Below are 22,527 nucleotides of genomic sequence, written 5' to 3'. Positions count from 1 at the left end.
ATTCAGAGCTACTTAGCAGTAGGTAGCTCCAGAGCCAACAATAAAGCTTTCCAGGATCAGGATGGGAAATTAAACCAAATATGCTGGGGGAGGAGGGGAAAGTCATCAACTGTTCAGTCAGATTTCTGCTTTTCAGTTAATGGCAACCTAGTAATGTATGCAAGACACTGTTATAGTTCTGATTCTACCTTGTGTGGTTAGAAGAACTTTCTCTGCATTATTTGGCAGGCCCAGCCATGATGGGGTTTGTGTATCTGGCAGCATCTCAACCCACTGGACAAATTCTTCACGTCTGTAATTAATAGTTTTAATATTAGAAGATTTCCTCTATTAAAATGGCAAGGTAATTCTTTGCCCAAGACAAATATTTATGCACTTAAATCCCACCACAAGCATACAGGTTAGGGTAGGGTTTTTTTAATTAAAAAAAAAAAAAAAATTTTTACATACAGATCAGGATAAGGAAAGAATGATACCTGATTCCATCTGGCATCTGGATATCTTTGTGTCCATCAACTTTACAAGCCAGTTTAAATTCACTATCAAAACTCAAAGTAGTGAACAGACGTTCCAAGAAAGTGTTCAACAAACGCTGATCAAATTCATTATCGATACGACCTCCATAGATAGACTGTGCCATCAGTGTCTTTAATGCAGACCACGGGATTTTATCAGGTGAAATGTTTTGGCGACCCTGTAAATAACATGCAACGTAATTAGCAGAAACAAACCTTTTAACATTTACTCTGATTGAGGAATCAAATTCAAGAACTAAGTTAAATTGCCATCAGATTATTTGTGCCTACTCATTCAATTTAGTAAATGTTTCCAGAACCGACTGTTTCAGTGAAAATCTTCAGTAATCTAATAACCTATACTTAAGTACACAATACTTGCCTTTGCTGTATCATCCAGCCATGTATCTACTGTGTCACAGGCAGATCTCAGATCAGATTCTCCAAATTCATACTTCTTGGACCAACCCAATGGAGCGTAGCGCAAGCGCTCTTGGATAATGGCATGGAACCAGGCAAGGAGGAAATATAGACGAGCACGCTCATTGGGAGACTAGGAAGTGGAGAGAAAAAGGAGTATAAATAAACTGTTGCTCAAGTGATCTGATAAAAATCAAAGCCTGCTAAAAGAAAACATCAGATTTAGTGCCAAATTGCTACCAAAACTGAACATATTCTATCAACAGAAAAAGCAACCACTACTTTACTTCTGTGAGAAAAAAAAAACCCAACATACTATGTGCATCTTAGAAGCTGAGGTTTTATCATCTAAAGGTAAGATTTTAATGAACACACTCCCATTTTCTTTCATCTATGCATACTGCAGCCTTACCTTGCACATTCTAGAAACTGGAATGCTACTGAAAGTCCTCAGCATGTTTGCCTTTACACCAGGAGGAGGTTCAAACACAAAGATTCGACCGGCACGTAGCAAATTCACTGGCACCTAGAAAAGATCGATAAACAGCTCCTTTAGCCTGTACTAACAGCACAGTTAGCCCTCTAACAGCACAGTTTACATTATCTTCCAAACCTCTTTGTGAGCACACACACTAACAACCTGCCTTTCTTTTGGAGGGTAGGGGAAACAGCAAAAGGAATCATGGAATGGTTTGTAAGGTACCTTAGAGATCATCTAGTTCCAGGAAGGTACCTTAGAGATCATCTACTCCCAGTGCCCCTGCCATGGGCAGGACATCTCCACACAAAGCCCCAACAAACTGCACAAAGCCCCAACCAACCTGCCCTTGAACCCTGCCAGGGATGGGGCATAGCCACAGCCACAGCTTCTCTGGTCAACCCGACCCAGTGTCTCACCACCCTCACAGTGAGAATTTCTTCTTAATATCTAATCTAAATCTACCCTTTTTCAGTTTAAAGTGATTCCCCCTTGTTCTGCCACTACATGCCCTTGTAAAAAGTACCTTTCCAGCGTTCTTGTAGGCTCCTTTAGGTACCTGAAGGCTGCTCTAAGGTCTCCCTTAGAGCCTTCTCTTCTCCAGGCTGAATAAGCCCTGTTCTTTCAGCGTGTCTCCATAGGAGACATGCTCCAGCCCTCTGATCATCTTTGTGGCCCTTCTCTGGGCTCCCTCCACAGCAGGTCCATGTTCCTTTTATGTTTGGGGCCCCAGAACTGAACACAGTACTACAGATGAGGTCTCACAAGAGTGGAATACAGGGGAGAATCACATCCCCTGACCTGCTGACTTCAAATCAATGTTACCTTTGGATTTATCTCCATGGTAAGGAAGAGTCTGAAACAAGCATGGGGTTGTAGGGAATGCAGCTTCTTTTCCAGTTGCATGAGCCAGCCAGGAGCCAGGTGAACATTCTTCAGCATTACCCACCTGTGAAGTTTTGAAACGGAACAAGTGCTTTTTAATGTACAGCTTATGGATCCTGGCTATAATCACAATAAAGAGTCATAGAATACAGCATCAATGTTACTTATTTTTCTTCCTCTTTCAAACCTTTTACATAGAATCAGTTACTGTGTACTGTAAATGGGCTAAATTCCCTGTTTTGCAGATACAACCTATTTCTCTTGAAAATATTTATACCAAATAGGAATTGTGAACAGCTGAGCTTCAGTTACTACAAATTTCAGTTCAGAATATGGTCCCCATTTTTTTTTACTCAATTTTATCTATTTAGCCAATAGATTAGTTCCTCCTTCCCCCTGTTTACCTTTCTACTAGACAATATGCTAGCTAAAAAGGAGACAGAACTTACCTTCCAGATTTCACTGCTGTGTTTATTGCTTTATCTGCTTGGTTAAACCCTTCAGCAGAGCCTGAAAGACAGACAGGTTGCTAAAGCTCTTACTGGTAACTATTTCATTTATGCTTAGATGATGAAATAAGGTGTGTTCATACCAATAGCAATAGAAGTAATCTGTGTATTCTGCTCAGCTGCAAGATCTTCCACATGGCCACTGGCATCATAACCAGGCACTGAACACATCAGCACCGGGGTATTAGGTTTCACCTGGTTTAAAAGGATACGAATCAGTCATTACTTGAATATGAGAATGCAGTAAGCTCAGTCTTTTTACTCCTCTGGCCAGCTAAAGACTTTATGCTACTTTAAGTTTTACATTAACAAATAGGAAAAAAAAATACCATCATTCCATGGTGACAAGGATAAGTGAAAGAAGTGTTCTGATGGGTAGCTTTACTCACAATGGAAAACTAAGGTAAAATTACCCAGCCTTTCAAAAACAAGTGGGTTACCTCTGTATCTACGATGTGTGTCAGATCTAAAGGCTGCTCCATAATGGACATGAAAGACTCTCCAAGATTTGTTGAAACAAATGTATGTGCCATTGCCAACAAACGATCTGGACGGAAGGCCTGGATGAGAAGTAAGCGATGAATGGCCTGTCCAATAGGAGCTGAAAACAGGAAAGAGGATTAGAGGGACAGGTAAGAAAACCATCCTCAACACTTCCCTCAATTCTCCATTCCATTTTTTCCATCTTATTATGAAGACTAGATATTTAGAAAATTAATTATCCCTTTGAAGGCTCTGCTGCAATGTTTTAATGGAATGATTATATTCTATCTTCACTGTGATGTCAAAAGAAACTTACCAACTTCAGTTGCCTTGTCTCCTGCAATATTTTAATTACCTGCTCAATTGCTCATGTGGTAACCCTTTAAAAGCCTACCCTGACAAGATGTTTTTGGATTGTACTGAAATACTACCAGTTCCCAAACTCTACAGTCCAGAAGTACTGCAACTAAGTGATTTTAACTTCCAGATCTCTCCTTCTCATTCAACAATTTGCTGTTCTGATAGATTTTGAAGTATTACATACTTGTCTAGTATGGACAGATAAACTAGGGTTAATATTAAGCATTAACTCTAGGTTAAGCTTAAGTTAATAGTCAAGCAGCTTTACAGCAGCTAGTAAACACAAGCTTAGAATCCTTAATTTAGAAAGCCACCTATGGGAATAAGCCCTGAATGATCACAGATGGCAAACACTTCCTAATATTACCTTTCAGACAGGGGAGAAACTGAAGAGCAATAGTTAGACTTAAGGTCTAAGTAGATTTGCCCTGTCCTGTCCTCAGAAAATGTGTGTTGGAGGTTTCTAGAGTACTGAGCTGCCTCCAGATTTGCAATGAATAAGGTTAATCCAAACTATTATGTATTCTAATGAGACTGCAGAAGTACATTTCATCCACAGCAGAAGACCTGAAACCAAAACCACCAGACTTGAAGTTCTCTGAAAATCCCAACTTGATGATCTTCCCAGGCATTAAGGTCCAAATTAAAATTCTACTTCAGAATTGCTCTTAAATCACAATAATTCTACTTACATCAGTACAGTAGATTGATGTGGACAATAGTGCAACTTAACTTACTTGCAGGCTTTTCTTCACTCCAAAGATATGGTACAGTCTGCTCTGGTGAACTGCTATCCAGCCAGATACAGAATTGCTGTATTGAAAGAAAATGCAAAGAAAATGAAATGGCGTTTAATGGCATCAAAAAAATATTCTGCAAGGTGCAGGTCCTGTTCATGGTGCAACAGAGATGTTCAATCTCAGCCTTAAAATCTAGAATTTAATGTACTGCAGAAGTGTTCAGCTACATACCAACTTCCACTAGGAAACAAGGATTGCTAGGGTAGGGTTGAACTAAGTACAGTCCAAGCTTTACTAGGCTTGGATTTGCAAGTATTTTAAAAAAATCTAGTAAGCAGTTAAGTGTTTAAACAATGAAGTGTACAAGTTCATAAGATTTTTCCCATTTGATGCTAGTACCTTACCATCTATCTTTAGAACAAAAGGTTTAATTAACTACCAGCTTGAGTCTATGAGTAAGTCTTGAGAAATAAGGCTAACACTGTTAAACAGAAGCACAATTCTATTAATGAAATTCAGTCATACATTAAACTTAGCCCCCAATACTGTTCAATGCTCAACATAATCTGGTCTTTTCAAGACTTTCAGATATAGAATCATAGAATAGTTAGGATTGGAAAGGACCTTAAGATCATCTAGTTCCAATCCTCCTGCCATGGGCAAGGACACCTCACACTAAACCATGTCACCCAAGGCTCTGTCCAACCTGGCCTTGAACACTGCCAGAGATGGAGCTTTCACAACTTCCCTGGGCAACCCATTAAAGTGCCTCACCACCCTAACAGGAAAGAACTTCTTCCTTCTATCCAATCTAAACTTCCCCTGTTTAAGTTTTAACCTGTTACCCCTTGTCCTATCACTACGGTCCCTAATGAAGAGTCCATCCCCAGCATCCCTACAGGCCCCCTTCAGATACTGGAAGGCTGCTATGAGGTCTCCAAGCAGCCTTCTCTTCTCCAGGCTGAACAGCCCCAACTTCCTCAGCCTGTCTTCATATGGGAGGTGCTTCAGTCCCCTGATCATCCTCGTGGCCTCCTCTGGACTTGTTCCAACAGTTCCATGCCCTTTTTATGTTGAGGACACCAGAACTTACACAATGCTGCAGGTGAGGTCTCACAAGAGCACAGTAGAGGGGCAGGATCACCTCCTTTGACCTGCTGGTCACGCTCCTCTTGATGCAGCCCAGGATACGGTTGGCTTTCTGGGCTGTGAGCACACACTGCCTGCTCATGTTCATTTTCTCATCAACCAACACAGCCCCAGGTCCTTCTCTGCAAGGCTGCTCTGAATCTCTTCTCTGCCCAACCTGTAGCTGTGCCTGGGATTGTTCCGACCCAGGTGTAGGACCCTGCACTCGTCATGGCTAAACTTCATGAGGTTGGCACCAGCCCACCTCACAAGTGTGTCAAGGTCCCTCTGGATGGCATTCCTTCCCTCCAGTGTATCAACTGAACGACACAGCTTGGAGTCATTGGCAAACTTGCTGAGGGCGCAACCAATCCCACTGTCCTTGTCCATGTTGAACAAGACCGGTCCCAAAACCTACTCCTGAGGGTCTCCACTCATTACTGGTCTCCAGCCGGACACTGAGCCATTGACCACAACTCTTTCCGTGCGGCCATCCAGCCAGTTCTTTATCCACCGAGTGGTCCATCCATCAAATTGATGCCTCTCCAATTTAGAGACCAGGATGTCGTCTGGGACAGTGTCGAATGCTTTGCACAAGTCCAGGTAGATGACATCAACTGCTCTACCCCTGTCCATCAGTTCTGTAGCCCCATCATAGAAGGCCACCAAATTGGTCAGGCAGGATTTCCCCTTAGTGAAGCCATGCTGGCTGTCACTAAGCACCTTGTTGCTTTTCATGTGCCTTAGCATGCCTTCCAGGAGAATCTGCTCCAAGATTTTGCCAGGCACAGAGGTGAGACTGACTGGTCTGTAATTCCCCAGGTCATCCATTTTCCCCTTCTTGAAAATGGGGGTTATATTTCCCTTTTTCCAGTCATCAGGAACTTCACCTGACTGCCATGGTTTTTCAAATATGATGGCCAGTGGCTTAGCAACTTCATTTGCCAGCTCCTTCAGGACCCACGGATGGATTTCATCAGGTCCCAGGGCCTTGTGCACATTCAGGTTCTTAGGATGGTCTGGAACCAGATCCTCTCCTACAGTGGGCCTAAGGTCTTCATTCTCACAGTCCCTGCATCTGCCTTCCAAGACTTGGGTGGTGTGGCAGAGCATTTGCCAGTGAAGACTGAGGCAAAGAAGTCATTAAGAACCTCAGCCTTCTCCAAATCCAGGGTAGCCAGTTCTCCTGATAGCTTCCGGAGAGGGTCCACGTTGTCCCTAGTCTGTCTTTTACTTGCAATGTACCTGTAGAATTTCTTACTGTTATCTTTCACATCCCTAGCCAAGTTTAATTCTAACTGGGCCTTAGCTTTCCTAACCTGGTCCCTAGCTTCCCAGACAACATCCCTGTACTCTTCCCAGGCTGCCTGTCCTTGCTTCCACCTTTTATAAGCCACTTTTTTCCTTTGAATTTTCCTCAGCAGCTCCTTATCCATCCAAGGAGGTCTCCTGGCCCTCCTGCTGCACTTCCTTCTGGTTGGGATGCAACATTCCTGAGCTTGTAGCAGGTCATCCTTTAATATCAAAAAACAGTTTTGGGCCCCTCTGCCCTCTAGGGGTGTATCCCATGGAACCTTACTAAGCAGGTTCCTGAAGAGGTCAAAGTCTGCTTGCTTGAAGTCCAGGGCAGTGAGCTTGCTGCACGCTCTTCTCACTGTCCTGAGGATCTCAAATTCAACCATCTCATGATCGCTGCATTCAAGGCTGCCCTGGAGCATCACATTTCCAACGAGCCCTTCCCTGTTGGTGAGCACGAGGTCAAGCATGGCACCTCTCCTTGTCGGCTCCTCTATTACTTGCAGAAGGAAGTTGTCTTCCACGCAATCGAGGAACCGCCTGGATTGCTTGTACTGGGCTGTATGTCCTTCCAATAGATGCCAGGGTGGTTGAAGTCACCCATGAGAACAAGGGCCTGCAAGCGTGAGGCTTTTCCTATCTGTCTATAGAGTGCTTCATCCAGAGTCCTCTTGACCAGATGGCAACAGATCCGCAAGGTAATCTCCCCCATAGCTGTTCTCCCTTTAACCCTCACCCACAAACTCTCTGTTAACTGCTCACCTGTCCCCAGACAGAGTTCCATACTCTCCAGCCTATCCCTAACATAAATAGCAACTCCCCCTCCCTGTTTGCTGGGCCTGTCTTTTCTAAAGAGCCTGTAACCTTCCATTCCAACACTCCAGTCATAGGAGCCATCCCACCATGTTTCTGTGATGCCTATTATATCATACCCCCATAGATGTGCACACATCTCTTATTCCTCTTGTTTGTTCCCCATGCTACAGGCGTTTGTATAGAGGCATCTGAGCTGAGCTCCAACTGAAGCCAGCTCATTGGCTGGAGCCACTGGAATATCTCTGCATTGCTCCGAGCATTCATTATAGGTGCTGGCAACTGACTGGGACTATTGGAATGGAATGATGCCTCCTCCCCCAACATATCTAGTTTAAAGCTTTCTTGACTAGCCTGGCAAGCCTCCTACCAAAACCACTCTTCCCCTTCAACCAGCTCCACCAGCCCCCAGTAGACCTGGCCTCCTAAATTGAATCCCATGTTCTAGATACCCAAACCCATGACTATGGCACCACCGTTCTAACCATTTATTAACCTGGCCAATCCTCCTAGCCTTTTTAAGGTGCTCCCCTGTATCCTGGAGAATTGACAAAAAGACTATCTGAGCTCCAGAGCCCCTAATCACCTCTCCCAGGGCTCTATAGTCCTTCTTTATGTTCTCTACGCTACTGCTCTCTGTATCACTAGCACCCACATGGATCACTAGAAGTGGGTAATAGTGGGATTTACTAGACCAGGCAGCGTCTCTGCAACATCCCTGATCCGTGCCCCTGGTAGGAAACACACCTCCCTTGAGACTGGGTCAGGGCGACAGATAGATGCCTCTGTTCCTTTCAAAGCAGAGTCCCCTATCACTATGACCCGCAAACATGTGTGGCTTGAGTGTTTCATATATAAATGGTTTCAATGTTTCCCTGAGCAAGACTGCAAATTGACCAGCATATTTATTAAGTTCTGGACTCATTTTGCTTCAATGTATTTCAAGCAAAACGTTGCTGTTTCTTTTTTTTTTTTTTAAGAAAAAAACACACATAAACCTCAAATTATGCTTTGTCTATTACGCTTTCTTTAGACATGTACAATCAATTCAATGATCTCCCTTAATTCTGCATTGCCGCCAACTTCCCCTGGGTCTACAGATCTCTACCAAGCTATATGTTCTTTTACACCTGAAGGCTGAAGAATTTGAGGAAAATTAAGAGGTAGCAATGTCTAATTCAAAAGTAGAATTCAACTTTTAATATAAAAACTAGGCAGCCAAACACATATTATTTCAGATAATTATTATTATACTTATATAATTATATAATAATTATTTCAGATAATGTACAGTTTCACAATCAGGACACAGATGCATTCTTATAACACATCATGAAAAGGAGCAAAGCGTCCAGAAGCAGAGCACTACCCAAATTTATTTTAAATAGTCACGTCCAAGGCCCACCATAATGATACTATGTACGGCTAGGACTGCTCTCATCTACTGCATCATTATCACATTAGTGATACAGTAAAAGAGACACAGTATCACACTTCCTGCTATCATAGGAACCAACGCTGACCTCAAAGTTAGGTGAATGATGAAACTGCTTCCAAGGCCAAGTGATGAATAATACTGGTATTTACAAGTCAAGTTTCATAGCTGGATTACAAATGAAGTAGGGGCATTCATTTCCACAACTGCAACTAGTTAATCTGTAAAGCTTCCCTTCTCGTACTAGGATTACTTACTTGTAAGCATGAAGCTCTTAAAGCAGACACTGAAAATGCTTAAGCAGACAGTTTAGTGCAGAAACAAACCATAACTGACACTTACCTCATCAGCTTGAACTTTTGAAACAAGGTCCTTAAATGCCGGAAGGCAGCTCAACCTCATCATTGCTTCTGTTTGCTCTACAGTCAAACCATTGATTTTTGGGAGAGATGCAGAGTTTAGTACAATCTCCTTCCCTCTCAAGAAGTGCTGGAATTCTGCATCATATGTAGGCTCCCTAATGGTAAGAAAAAGAAGAGTTGAGCTAGGTGCATTCAAGACAACTCTCACTTTTCTAACTAAAGTGAAGAGAGAAAACAAATGTTTACCCAATAGTGCCTTTCAGTTTAATGCGAGCCAACAACATAGCAAACGTTATATGATCTTGATGCAGCATACCACGTGCCACTCTATTGAAAGCCACCTACCAACAAAACAGTGAAGACAGCAATGTAAGAGGCCTTGAACTCTGACTCTTCAATAATATAGAATTACATTTAGTAATTAAAAAACTGAACCTGAAAGAGATCCTTTGTGATGATTGAGAGACGCTGAGTATTCTCTGTAATTCCCTTCAGATTTGGGTTCTCATACAAGACATTGTGATAGATGTCCAAGAAAAACTGCAGAGAGTACTGGTACAGGAAATGTATCTGAAAGACAAAAGAGTTTGTTTTTTCTCCCTCGAATCCTGCTGTTTGACAGTCAATGGTTTGCGTCTACCAAACTGTAATATGGCAGCTAGGGCTGGAATTAGGCTGTGCCTATTTAGCTTTGAACTGTAAATATATGAAGCTTCTGAAAGGAAGAACAACTCACCCTACCTGTTTCAGTGACTCCATAGTAAAGTAGATACTACTGCATGCTGTAGAAAGAGGCAAGTACTGCTGAGAAACAGTCTCCACTTCTTGCATGACAATATCTGTCTCTTCTACTTTTCTGGTGACCTCTGCTGCTTCCTTCTTCAGGTTCTCAAGAGTAGTAATGATGGTGTCATCGTCCAGGATACGTCCCTTCACTTCATTAAGCGCCTGTAGTAGGGATTTTTCCAACTGACGCAAGCGCAGCTGAAATTCACCTTAATTAGAAGAAAAATTAGGTTACATATGTAGAGATGTATTAGTTCCTAAGAATTACATGAATTCTGCATGCTTTGTCATTGGACATTCTAAAAAAGCAAGAGTATCAGCTATAAAGATATTTCACTGTGTATTTCTACAGCTACAGAAAATCACTGCACTGTTTTGGAACAGGAGGAAGTCACTTTAATTTTGGTAAGCTTACCTTGAAGCTTGAGGAGGTCAGAGCGTTTTTCATCAACATCTGGTCTTTCAGCTTTCAGGACTTCATTCAGACACTGGCTCTGTAAACTGCTGCGAGTAACTGTGAAGTTCACAAACGTAACACGAGAGCAGAGGTCTGGTGGGAATTCAACCTGTCACAGGAAACACAAAAAACTCTCTCAGTTCTCTGACATACCATTTCTATAAGCAGGATAGCCTTTTGTTTTACTTACGGTTGGATCTCTGGTGGAGAGGAAGATAACAAAGGATGGCGACAAATCAATATCTTGGTCTCCAAGAGTAATCAGAACTCTGCCTCCAGTTCTCCGGACTTCACGATTCAGAACAGGATTCAGAACTGGATCATAGCTCTCCACATCCTAGAAGCAGAGATTTGTTAAAATATTCTGTTGCTTGCAAGTGTCTCAAGCTAAAAAATCTGATCCAACTAGGGCATAAAGTTTGGTGAGCAATCAATTTACAGTTGGTTTGGAATATGGATCACATTCAAAGGTATTTCTAGTTTATATCTGTAGCTGAGCTACACAAGCACACAGCTGAGGCTACTACAACACAAATTCTTGGAAGGGGGGTATTATTAATGGTCATAATTGTGTTAGTTCTAATTCATAGCAAGACCTTTTCTAAGCAGCACAGGCAACAGTTACTGATCCCATCTGCAAGCTAATCCTTTTTCTTCCTCACTTCCATACTATGAAACAAAAAACCATATCCATCTGAAGTCAAAGTCACTATTCCTACCATTGCCCATTTCTTTGTATTACTGAAACTTCTTCCTGCTACTCAGAGTAGACTTAGTTCTAGATGATTAGCTGCAATAGGTACTATTATCTATGACTAGAGATAGCAAACAGAAACAAAGGACAGACAGACAGGTTGCAAGTCATTTTGTAAAATGGAATTAAAGATCACTTCAAAATAAAAGCATTTGATCTTGAAATGGTGCGAATGGACTTTGATTGTGTATCTCACCATATTTTTCTAAGGAGTAACACCTCATATATGACTGAGTACTAGTTTACTTGTTAAATCATGGTTTGAAAATCAAGTTGTTTGCACCTTAGTAACAGAACAATCATAAAGTTTTCTAGTACAAGGCAGAATTCTTAGTAGTTTCTACATCATTATGCAACTAACCTGGACCAGAAGTGGGTTACCAAATCTCAAGGCGCTTTCCAAGTTCTTCCTGAAAGCATCATCCAAGAAACTAGTACGAGTTATCTTACGGTCTTTATATTCATTCATGATAAACTCTGTAGCTTGCCCGGAGGGATCAATGATCAATGGATACCTAAGTTGGTAATAAACCACTGTCATTATTTGGGTTTTGACTGCAGACAGCCTCTAAGCAGTTTTATGAATTTAGGTTGTGTTAAGTCTCAACTCTAAAAGCCCGTATGTTGAAGGAATAAGCTGGCCAGGTTCAGTGACTTAGTTAAGAGTTCTGAAAGGTATGTCTGTATTTGGGCAACAAAATAGCTTCAGTTCAGGCCAATTTATTTTAACAGCTATGCATAACAAAAAAGGCAAGGAAAGATGAATGAGCTTTTATGTTTACACACAGTTGAGAAGCTTTTACAAATACTGTAAGTTCTCACAACAGTGAAATTTCTGAAGCTGCTTTGAGAGAGTTACTGTGATTCTTAGATAGGTGCAAAGCTCCTGTGAGAATGTTGGTTTAGAATTCTACGGCTTAGAATGAAGTACCTATTGAACCGCTTGAGCATGATGGCATTCTCAGTGCACAGGTCATCTGCAGGTAGAGAACTTGCTTGCCAGCGAAGCCTCTCATCTGCATTGGAAAGGTACTCTGTCCTTGCAATGTCTGTACGGAACTACAAGAAGTACATCCAGTTAGTACTTGACTGGAGATTCTCCAACTAGCTGGAGAGGACATTTTAAGTAAATGCAGTTCTACAAGGTATTGTTTTCCAATAGCTCCATTCTTTACTTACCAATCTTAAACCTTCTTTACTATTTATCATTTACTACGGCAGTAAATGCATTCACAGTTAACTTATAACTGCATCTTTACCTGAATATTTGCCTGCTGCAAATGATGAGACCACGTAGTGAACAGATTCTGACGCATCTGCTGATCAAAGTAGCCAGCATAGGCAATAAAAGCTCCTGAAAGCAAGCAGTCTCCAGCAATAGTGGACATCTGGTTCTTGAAAGTTTCACTTGTCTTCTCCCATCTTTCACGTTCAGCAGAAAGACTCTTCAGAAGAGCTGTGCTGCGGTTTACCTAGAAATAAGTGGTTAAGTACAGTCTTCAGATGACAAATTGTTAAGGTAGTCTTTCAGGACATCTGAATATTAACTCTAGGCCCAGTTAGATTTAAAGCTCAGAATGAAATTAGTGCTTTTACACTTCAGTGTTTAATTTATTATGTTGTTTTTAACCGTTATCTTGAACTTAAAAGTGCTAAATATTAGCATAGCTGTATCTACTTGCTAATTGTTGGATCAAATACACAGAGAAATTCTTCCCCTTCCACCCTCACAGAAGCAGCACGGTTAAGACATTACAATTACTCTACATCCATGCCTTTTTCCAAAGGCTTTCTACTTAGTTTAAGCCTTATGTGAACTGTCTTGTTAATCAACCAGCAACATGAGTTGGTATTTCCAACTCAAGCCATGGGTTTCAGTAGTTTAAGCTTTGTGACATCCAGAGATGAAACAGCTCAAATGCACTGCACAGGGGAAGCAACCAAGTCTGGTCACAAGTACAAAGAATGGTTCAATTTTCTACTGTCAAAGATTAAAGAATGGACAATTATTATATAGGAGTCTTACTTTTGCTTCTACGGCAGCCAAATCTGCTTTAATAGCCTGAGCCTCCGAAATCAGCACTGCATATTCTTCTTTGTAACGAGCAATACTGGCCTCAAGATCACGAATCATCTGCTCTACTTCATTTGCTTTCTGTTGGTTGTCTTTGGCATCATCCTCCAGCTTCTGCAGTTCATTGCGTAGAGGTTCCACTCTTTTCAACATATCAGCATAGTTCAGCTGTAAACAGTAAACAGGCCCTTTATACTTTTAAACCGGTGTTAATAAGAACCACAGCGTTCAGGTATATGTTACCAACTGCATCTTTTCAAGCTTAGAAACTTGCGACCAGTATGACAATGAATAGCTACTTAACAGAAACTTAAAAGTTTATCAGTACCTAAGACTTTTGTTTAAACCAAGCATAGACACCCAAGTAATTGCTTTCTGCAAGATCCTTTTACTGCTCTGTAGATAATACAAGAAGCAATCTGAAAAGTTGAGACCACATGAAGTAGTATACAGCACTGTTCTGCATAAATACTTGACTGTGTGTCCATGCCAGCCACTACTGTGCTAATCTCACTTTCCTAGTAAGGAACTGAGTGTACCTAAGCCAAAACCAGTCAGGATATGGCCTATTTGCAACACTGAAGCTAAACAGTCTCTCCACATCATGCCATTCACAGCAGGCACAGCTTTAACAAGCCAAGCATTCTGTTGCATTGACCAACAGGCAAGTAAAACCATTTTTCAGTATCTCAGTCTGGGGACATCTTTCCAAAAGCCTATTCCTTTAGGAAGCTAGTCAAGTATTTAAAAGTCTGCCTGAAAGACCTTGACAGAGCTGCCTTTGAGTGATGCTCACTTTGAGGCAAGACAAAACTTGCGCAGTCTCTATTAAGAGGATGCATTGCATTTTCCAGTTGTGAACTTTGTCTTGCAGAATGACACTACATACAGAAAAGGTCTTGTATACTGTAAACACTGAAGTTTCTCATGCAAAATCTTTATCACAATTGGCCATTAGCTCTCTGGCACAGTACTACAGAGTCCACAAGCATAATCTACTGATTTCTCTGAAGCAAACCAGTTTGTAATATTTAGTTGAATAGAGGCAAATTCAGAGCCTTCAGACACTGTTATACACCTTCAGGGTCACTCTTTTCATGTTTGCTTCTCCAAGTTACTGACTTTACCTGTGCAATTGCCCACTTCACCATAGGTCCACAGGCCAGTGATGCTCTGTTTACAATTTCATAGTTGTAACTTGGATTTGACAGGTAGTTTTTCTTCATCTTCTCCCGGATGGCATCACTGCAAAGGAAATGTTTTTAGACATAGCATGAGTGCACTGTATGTCAGCACATGTGCTCAGTACTCCTTTATGTGGCCTACCTTCCACACCTGACATGCATATTGCCTAGCAGTTTTGCTGACTGGTAGCTGGGATGTTTTAATTAGTTCAAGATGCTGGTTTAGCAATTACAGTTTACTAGGGTTAAAAAGCATTTAACAGTATTTTAGGATGAGTCACTCATAAATTGCTAAACTCTGCTCAGAAAAATTTGGAGTTGGAAGGGAATTCAGTGTCTCTACAGTCTAGTCTGACCTACTCAGATTCAGAGCCAGCTGGGTCAGCCTGGATAAAGCTTCAGCCACTTGGTCTGTTATTGCTACAAAACTACCTGCAACTAATGATGTAGCTTTGAACAGCAACACACTGCTTTACAACCATGCCTTGAGGTTACCCGGCAGCAGCTGTTTTGTCCCAGTCTGCGTAAGACACCTTTGCTTCAGTAGTCTTTTTCCTGTACTACCTACACATTCACTACATGCAAGAATAAACTGGTCTCAAAAGAACTGAAGTGCTACCAATGCAACTGCACAGAGAGAAGTCCAGTTATGAATGACCTTCTGTATCTTTGTGAATAGATTATTCACATAAGTAGCTCACGCTTACACTTTACCTGATTTCCTCAGCAGAAAAATTAACAATGGTTGGAATGAAGTTCTCTCTCATGATGATGGAACGTATTTGTTTCCAGTCAGTTGTACTTTCACCTAATAGCAGGCAGATGGACTCCAGTGCTAACTTAACAGCTGCAGGTGGATTAGCCATAGAACGGACCTCTACCAGGTGCTGTTTCTTTATCGACTTCACAGCTAACCAGTGCCAGAAAGATGATGAACATTGATTAGGAAGAAAATAAACAGTTAGCTAAGTCCACTGAAGTACCTTGGATTTGTAAAAGCACTTCAAGATTCTCAAAGGGAAGTTGAGACTATTAGAGAAGCAGATACTAGTGGATAACATTCAAACTACTGTATCACAAGATAAACTTCTGTGAATGTCAACTTCCAATTGGCCACAATAAATGAATCATTTTTAGGCAACTTATTCTGCTGCCTAAAAATTATTCACTTAAATCAGTGATTCCTCTATCCAGTTTAACAAACGGACAGCTTGGTTGTATGCTGTCTGTGCAGCAATGAGGCATCAATGAGCTTTCTGATCATGAGCTTTTTAACGAATAGAATACACAGACTGAATAACTAACTAGTGCTGGTCTGCTAGAAAGAAAGCCACAGGCCATAAAAGGAGTATCAGGTATCAGACCAGTACTATGAACAGCTCAAAGACTAGGAATTTTTTCAACACTGTTCAGCTACATACTGAACAGAGCCTACACTTCTGTTAAGACAGCACCAACTCAGACCACAACAAAACACATTTCCATAGACTGCAGCTTTAGATCCAAGCCCACAGGGTGATCTCAGTTGATAACATACCATTCTGAGCTTCAATGACAGCAGGCTCCACCTTGTCAAGATCTTCTTTCACACTCATCTGCTTGTCTGCAATGACCTCCTGCTGCTTGTGCAGCTGTTCTTGAATCTCCTGGCTCATGACCTAGAAGGAAATTACTGCTTTTTAGAAGTTGAAATTCTTCCAGTACTTGCTCTGCAGGCTCTGTTCTGTAAATAAAGATATTTACAAATACACAGATAAAACCACAAATATTTTTACCTTTTTCTTCTCAGCTTCCTGCTGATCTTTCACCATCTTTTTCAACTTGTCATTGGCTGCTGCATTCTTCACTTCCAGTTCCTGACTCTTTATTCTTAGGTCACGCCGCAGTTCTTCCACCTGAGATAGATTGTAAGATGGGAGAGAAAATCCATTTAAGCACAGAGATCTATTTAATCACTCCAGCCTTACAGAGGGCAAAGTTTTAAAGATATGTACCTGATCAACTGTTTCCTTGATTTTTCTAAGACCAACATTCAAATGCATTTGCTGTTCCTCCAATTCACTTCGTTTCTCATTGAACAAGTTGGCATAATGGTTGATGAAATCTAAATAGTGGCGTGGTGTGATTGCCATGGTTCTGCCTCCCCGTTTTGCCAGACGAGCATTAGCCTTTAGGCAAGAAAAAGTTGTTGATCATGCATTGTTTCTAAATCTATTTGGATGCCAAAGACTGTACTTTTCAGGAAACTGGTACATGATGCTGTGGCCTAAAGATCAATAGAAGTTAAGCAGTGTAATAATAGCATACCTGATGAAGAGTCTGATGAACGAACACACAACTATTAACAATAGCTTCCCTGTGCGTTGGTGGTTGGGGTAGCTTATCATACACAACTGGCATGTAATCGGGCACAATATAATTTGGTTTCTCAAGATCCATTTTGCTTGTGAACTCTTTGCCCACTTGGTACAGTGCCTCAGTTGACCAGTCTCCAAACCAGTTCAAGACACACCTGAAATACAAAGCATCTGTGAAGACTTTCCCCCTAAGTACTGTTTTAATAATACTTGTAATACATGCTGGAATATATAGCAATTACCTGTTGAAGAGCGCAGGAGAGGTAGCTGCCCTGTCCTTCAGGCCCTCAGAAGATGGATTCATAGTGAACACAACATGGAGATTGCGAATAACTTGGCTGGTGAACCATTTGTAGAGTTCTTCATGTGAATCTAACATTAAACCTTCTTTCTGTGCTCCTTCTTTACACTGAGTCATAAGGGTGGCATATTCATCTCCTTCAAAGAGACCAGGAACCTAATTCAAAAGATAGTTCTGTTGTAGCTTATAATTGTAAAAAGGCACTTTAAGTATTTACTTAAAAATCTTCTTACCTCTCCATTGGCTAGGAGAGTGTTCATTCTCTCCAGGAATCCAGAATCCAAAACATTTGATTCATCCATTATGAAAGCTATTTTTTCATTTTTGCAGCCTGAACGTCTCAATACTGTCCTAAGGTCTTCATCAAAATCTTCACCTGTATATTTTCTGTGAACCTAGTAGGATTTAACACTGGTTATTAGTATTTTGCTTTAGATTTTAATGCATTTTTTTAGGGGTCAGTATTTAAGAAGTGTGAGCTTTGACTAACAGGGTTTTTAAAGTTAAATTGGCATGCCAACCTTAATTTGGTAGACACTCAAACCATTCATCCAGGCAACAAATCTTGAAAGGGTTGTTTTTCCTGCTCCGCTGACTCCAATAAGCAGCAAGTGGCCCTGTGGCTGACGGAAGATTCTGAAAAAGAACGTAACGAAGTACATTTGGCAAGTGTTATCAACTTACTAATGCTTCTCTTTGAACAGCTAAATTTCCAAGTTAGTACCAAAACTGACATGCCTTTCCAGATAGGATCCTGCTATCTGGAAGCCAGCAGTATATTGTCTATGGACAACAACAGGATCATGCTCCATTCTCAGAGTAGCCTGACTACAGAGGAAGTAAGAATGGAGCATGATCCTTTTGTTTTAGAAAAAGTCTCTAAATACTATTTACACAATCAGCAGCTGAAGTCCCAACTTACCGGTCAATTCTTAACACATGATCCAAGACCTCATTGAACAGAACAAGCGGTACATCAAGTTCTTCTTCATAGAAGACCTTAAGCCTAGCCTTCACATAGTCTCTTAATTCTTCTTGATCCACTGGAATATAATCCTGAAAGAATCAGCCAATTGTATGGAATTTAAGATTACATAGGGATCAATTTATGAGTAAATGAAAGCAGAACTATTCAAATACTTACTTAAGTAACAATGCTTTACAAAAGCTGTACTCATTTAATTTGCTTAGGAACATGCCCACAGCCTAAACTGCCACAGATACCAGCACAGGGTTTGAATACTCTATCTACTGAACCTATCACAGCTTGAATCTGTGCTGCCAGTCACCAGAGACTTGGGAAGTACCATGGCAGACTTACTCCCCTCCCTTACTTCCTCAGTTTATTTTAAACAGTCTTTCCTAGCCACTTGCTATTGGCAGCAGGCTAAATGAACTTCTGCCTTGACCCTGGAAGATTTCTACAGATTGCATAGCTGTACGACTTCAGATAGCAACAAACAGTCCACCATAAAGAGTATAACATCAGCATCATCCAAAGGTCACTGCCTTATCCAAGAGATTCCATAAGCAGTAACTGTCATCAACTTTCTGTAAGTGTTCTACTGTTCTTGAGAAATACTATCTAATACTGCTTGTATGTATTGTGGTAGATCTTACAATAGCACTTCAGATAATCACAGTCACAGCTTCTCAGAGATCAGCTTAACAAAATGAAGGACACCAAGTACCCTGTTAATATACATGCAGATAGCTTGTAAGAGCTGCATCACTCAGTTGCTCCCAAACTTTTTAATTTTTACTTACCTTTGACAGCCAATTGCTGTATAAGATAGGCCTGCTCATAGCTTTTTCTTTGTCAATATTGGGGAAGTGCTTCAGAGCAACCATATCAATGTTCTCATCAGTCCAGCGTCTCTCCTCATCTTCCACAAGTCTGAATAAAGAAACAAGTCAGTGACTACAAATCCTCTGTAATGGGGAGATATACTCACATCACAGGGCAGTGCTATGACTGAAGTATGTTTCTGCTTTGCTCAGATACTACTCCTTAGAGTGCAGCGTGAAGGGAAATTCTATTGTATTAATGCTATTTAACATGAAGCACACTTCGGTTTGGCCTTCTAATGAAAGTTATCAAGGAGTAGGGAAAATTGATTTTTTTTTTTTTTTTGTTTCCCATCTCATGTTTATTTTACCTGTCCTGGAAGAGACGTAAGGCTTCATGGGCCCAAATCCTGATCAGGCCTTCAACTGGTAAGGTTTCCAGTGGTCTTAATGCTTCAAATATGCCTCTCACCCATCGAGTCATTTCACGAGGTGAATAGATGTAGTGTGGCTGTGTGTCTTGAGTGAATCTCTCCTGAAAATTTAAACTTCATTGGTTAGTTCATCTTAAATTCGTATCGTATTTTTTACAGGCCTTGGCACTGCAAGGTATTATTTTGTTACCATCATCCAGTAGTTTTCACGAGAACTCTGTTAGTCAAGTTCCTGTACAATTATTATCCATATGAAAGACAAACAATACATATTAAACGAAGGAAGATTTCTAATACTAAAAGGATTGGGGTTGTATTTAACAATTTACCTGAGACATTGTGTAGAATTCCACCATAGCAGCAGTAAGAGGTTCTGCATATGTGCGAAGTGATGGGATCAGCCTTAGCATTGCACGATTAAATGTTCCATATATCTGAGTGAGTGAAGCTGGTCCAGGGTAGTCCACATAAACCACAGGAACATGTCGTAAAAATCTGAGGATTAGCAGATTACATAGTCCAGAAAGTCAAATTACAGCTTGTATTACTTTCATTATGTTTTGCCAAAACTAAATTAACATCTTGATTCAAAATTATTATTAGTAAAAGAAGTTGGTTTGATTGCTCCTTGGTGACTCAGACCACAAAGCATTCTGAAGTATCCACAGCACTTCAGACAGATCATTCAAGGAATGTAGAAGTGAGTCCACTGGCTGGCTGTCATAATGAACCAACTAGCAGTTCACAAGTAAGGAACAATTTTGGGACAACTGGCATTAAACAACTGTATTAAGAACAGATTACATAGTCAATGCTTCAATTTTGACGTCTATTCTGTTGCTATATGGAGTTTACTAGACACATTACCTATGTGAGAGAGGTTTTCTTCCAGGATCTGTGGGTGGATTACATGCACCAACAAACTGAATTCTCTCCAGTTTCACCCACGTCTGGTCTGATGTACGATAGAATCCTCCATGTTCCACCATCTGGAAAAAAAAGAAGTAAAATAAGATCAGTGGAATGCTGTTATTTCCTTGAAAATAACTCTTGCGGTATAGTTGATTGCAAAGAAAGACAAACCTGTCTAATGAAGGATATGACTCTTTGCGTGCCATACTTATCCATATCTGGCAAGTTGATTTCATCACAGAACAGCACCAGCCACTTTCCTAACTGCACAGGAGCCAACACCACTCCATTAGGTGTACGCCTGTACTCACAGTAGTGATCAAAAGTTTTCAAGAGCAGTTCTGGAGTTGTAGCACTAGAAAAGTTGAGTCCAACCACCTTAAAAAGAGAATATTGAAAAGAAATAGTTAGAATACACTAAGGCTTGAAAAAGAGTATACCAAGAGGCCTGAAAAGAGGAATACTTTGCTGTCTGTGGTGGAAGTATATATACTATCTATATTTCAGGTAAGTCTGTATTATGACTGTATACTGTTGGCTTCTCACTGTATGTTCTCCGTTTACCATGCAGCAACATTTCCTGCCCAACCTTGTAATTAGATTATAGCTTCATATAACTGTTACTCTATCTAAATACACTGAAGGATGAGAGCTATTCTTGAACATTACCACAGGTTTTTAATTACTAAATGAAGGAACGCTCCTGTACTATTGAAGTAGCAAAGGAAGTAGTTTTTAGATTAAGGACTTTGAGACGTAAATTTAGATTCTGCTCAACAAAATTTTTGGTTTTTGCTACGTATACAAGTGACTGACTGAGGTGGAGGTATCACTGAATTCTGGTTAGAAAATTGTTTTCCTGCTAAATCAAGACTGCAAGGAGATTAGAGACTTGCTACTAATCTGTAATTCACATGTATTCATACACACTCATACCTCCATGTCAGGCAGAGCTCTCAGAGCACTGAAGAGGGTCATGGTCTTTCCAGAACCCGGTGGGCCACACAGGACCAGAGGTTTGTGTTCTGCCAGCCAAGTATACAGCAATGCTTCATGACGAACTGTATCTAGGGTTGGTACTACAACATCAGGAGCTGCAACTTTGTGTGTTTCAACTTCAATTTGTGGAACCTTCGATTGCCATGGCACCCATTCACCTGTAATGGACACCTAGCAGCACAAAAACATGATCAGACAATTTACAACAGGAATATAGCTCAATCTTATGTTTTTTTTTAAACCACAGAATAGTTTGTGGCATCAAATTTAATGTGTTTATTTAAACAGGCAGCTTGATAGCTGAACTGAGACTAAAATTTAAGATAGCATAGTGTTTTGTTTTCCAGTTTCATCGCCAAAATCTGAAGCAAGCTCCCAAGAACACAAAAGAGCAACACTTTTATCCTAAGAAAGGTTTACCTCATAGTCAATTATAGGTATGTTGGGTGCAGTGGGCAGTGGCACAGTGGTGATTCTCCTAATGTATTCTCCCAGTTCTGTTCTCATTTTCAAACGACTGTCTCCAGAAAGAGACCACAGTATTGCATAGACCAGGTACCTCTGTAAAGAAGCAATAAAAGCAGCTATTGGTTTAACAGCAATGGAACAAACCCTAAGGAATAATCAATAAAATCCAACTGCTACAGTAACACATCAAACACAGCAGCCACTTAGCAGCATATTATATTTACCTGGATGTAGCGCTCTAGTTGATCTATCTGCATTGGAAAGTCTGGATGATTGGCATTGTACTGGGCTACGTTGCGGCAAGCTTGATGCAACATGGAGAACAGAGAACCAAGACAGCGCAAGCGGGTAAGATCCATAATATGCTCCAATTTGAAAGCATGTTCAAGTGCTTTAGTTACCAGGCCATTAGATGTGAAATATGGCTGCATTATTGCTGCAGCATCTCTCTGAATCTGTTGGGAGAGACAAACACTGCTCAAAACACTTGCTTCTCATTTGATTACTAGGCAGCAGGAAATACTTTTGTTTAAGGTTTGAAATACTTCGTATTTTAATATTCTTTAAAAAGAAAAGAAGTATGTTAGAG

The 22,527-nt window shown here is 40.8% G+C and overlaps 1 protein-coding gene across 1 annotated transcript in view; it reads right to left on the bottom strand.

The window, feature by feature from the left end:
* The window catches only part of DYNC1H1 (dynein cytoplasmic 1 heavy chain 1), a 48,026-nt gene that overhangs the window by 3,863 nt on the left and 21,636 nt on the right, over positions 1-22,527 (bottom strand). Inside the window, exons 36-72 of the mRNA XM_057397080.1 lie at positions 22,163-22,393; positions 21,891-22,031; positions 21,408-21,641; positions 20,643-20,849; positions 20,427-20,548; positions 19,889-20,054; positions 19,497-19,660; positions 19,105-19,234; positions 18,260-18,393; positions 17,859-17,973; positions 17,571-17,732; positions 17,279-17,493; positions 16,987-17,191; positions 16,674-16,847; positions 16,455-16,574; positions 16,217-16,337; positions 15,394-15,589; positions 14,623-14,740; positions 13,448-13,663; positions 12,681-12,893; positions 12,353-12,480; positions 11,783-11,936; positions 10,858-11,004; positions 10,626-10,776; positions 10,166-10,419; positions 9,860-9,994; positions 9,671-9,765; positions 9,405-9,579; positions 4,388-4,463; positions 3,248-3,408; positions 2,891-3,002; positions 2,748-2,808; positions 2,239-2,362; positions 1,348-1,461; positions 898-1,068; positions 477-694; positions 189-292 (exon numbers count right to left, since the gene is read on the bottom strand). Of these exons, the coding sequence (XP_057253063.1) occupies positions 189-292; positions 477-694; positions 898-1,068; positions 1,348-1,461; positions 2,239-2,362; positions 2,748-2,808; positions 2,891-3,002; positions 3,248-3,408; positions 4,388-4,463; positions 9,405-9,579; positions 9,671-9,765; positions 9,860-9,994; positions 10,166-10,419; positions 10,626-10,776; positions 10,858-11,004; positions 11,783-11,936; positions 12,353-12,480; positions 12,681-12,893; positions 13,448-13,663; positions 14,623-14,740; positions 15,394-15,589; positions 16,217-16,337; positions 16,455-16,574; positions 16,674-16,847; positions 16,987-17,191; positions 17,279-17,493; positions 17,571-17,732; positions 17,859-17,973; positions 18,260-18,393; positions 19,105-19,234; positions 19,497-19,660; positions 19,889-20,054; positions 20,427-20,548; positions 20,643-20,849; positions 21,408-21,641; positions 21,891-22,031; positions 22,163-22,393 (5,764 nt within the window). The remainder of the gene's footprint in view (positions 1-188; positions 293-476; positions 695-897; positions 1,069-1,347; positions 1,462-2,238; positions 2,363-2,747; positions 2,809-2,890; positions 3,003-3,247; positions 3,409-4,387; positions 4,464-9,404; positions 9,580-9,670; positions 9,766-9,859; positions 9,995-10,165; positions 10,420-10,625; positions 10,777-10,857; positions 11,005-11,782; positions 11,937-12,352; positions 12,481-12,680; positions 12,894-13,447; positions 13,664-14,622; positions 14,741-15,393; positions 15,590-16,216; positions 16,338-16,454; positions 16,575-16,673; positions 16,848-16,986; positions 17,192-17,278; positions 17,494-17,570; positions 17,733-17,858; positions 17,974-18,259; positions 18,394-19,104; positions 19,235-19,496; positions 19,661-19,888; positions 20,055-20,426; positions 20,549-20,642; positions 20,850-21,407; positions 21,642-21,890; positions 22,032-22,162; positions 22,394-22,527) is intronic.

Source organism: Pezoporus wallicus, unplaced genomic scaffold (assembly GCF_028554395.1).
Source record: "Pezoporus wallicus isolate ANWC-B61680 ecotype Strahan unplaced genomic scaffold, APGP_CSIRO_Pwel_v1 contig_7068, whole genome shotgun sequence".
In the NCBI taxonomy this organism is placed as follows: Eukaryota; Metazoa; Chordata; class Aves; order Psittaciformes; family Psittacidae; genus Pezoporus; species Pezoporus wallicus.
The sequence above is the reverse complement of the archived record's forward strand: the minus strand, read 5'-3'. Positions and strand labels throughout refer to the sequence as shown.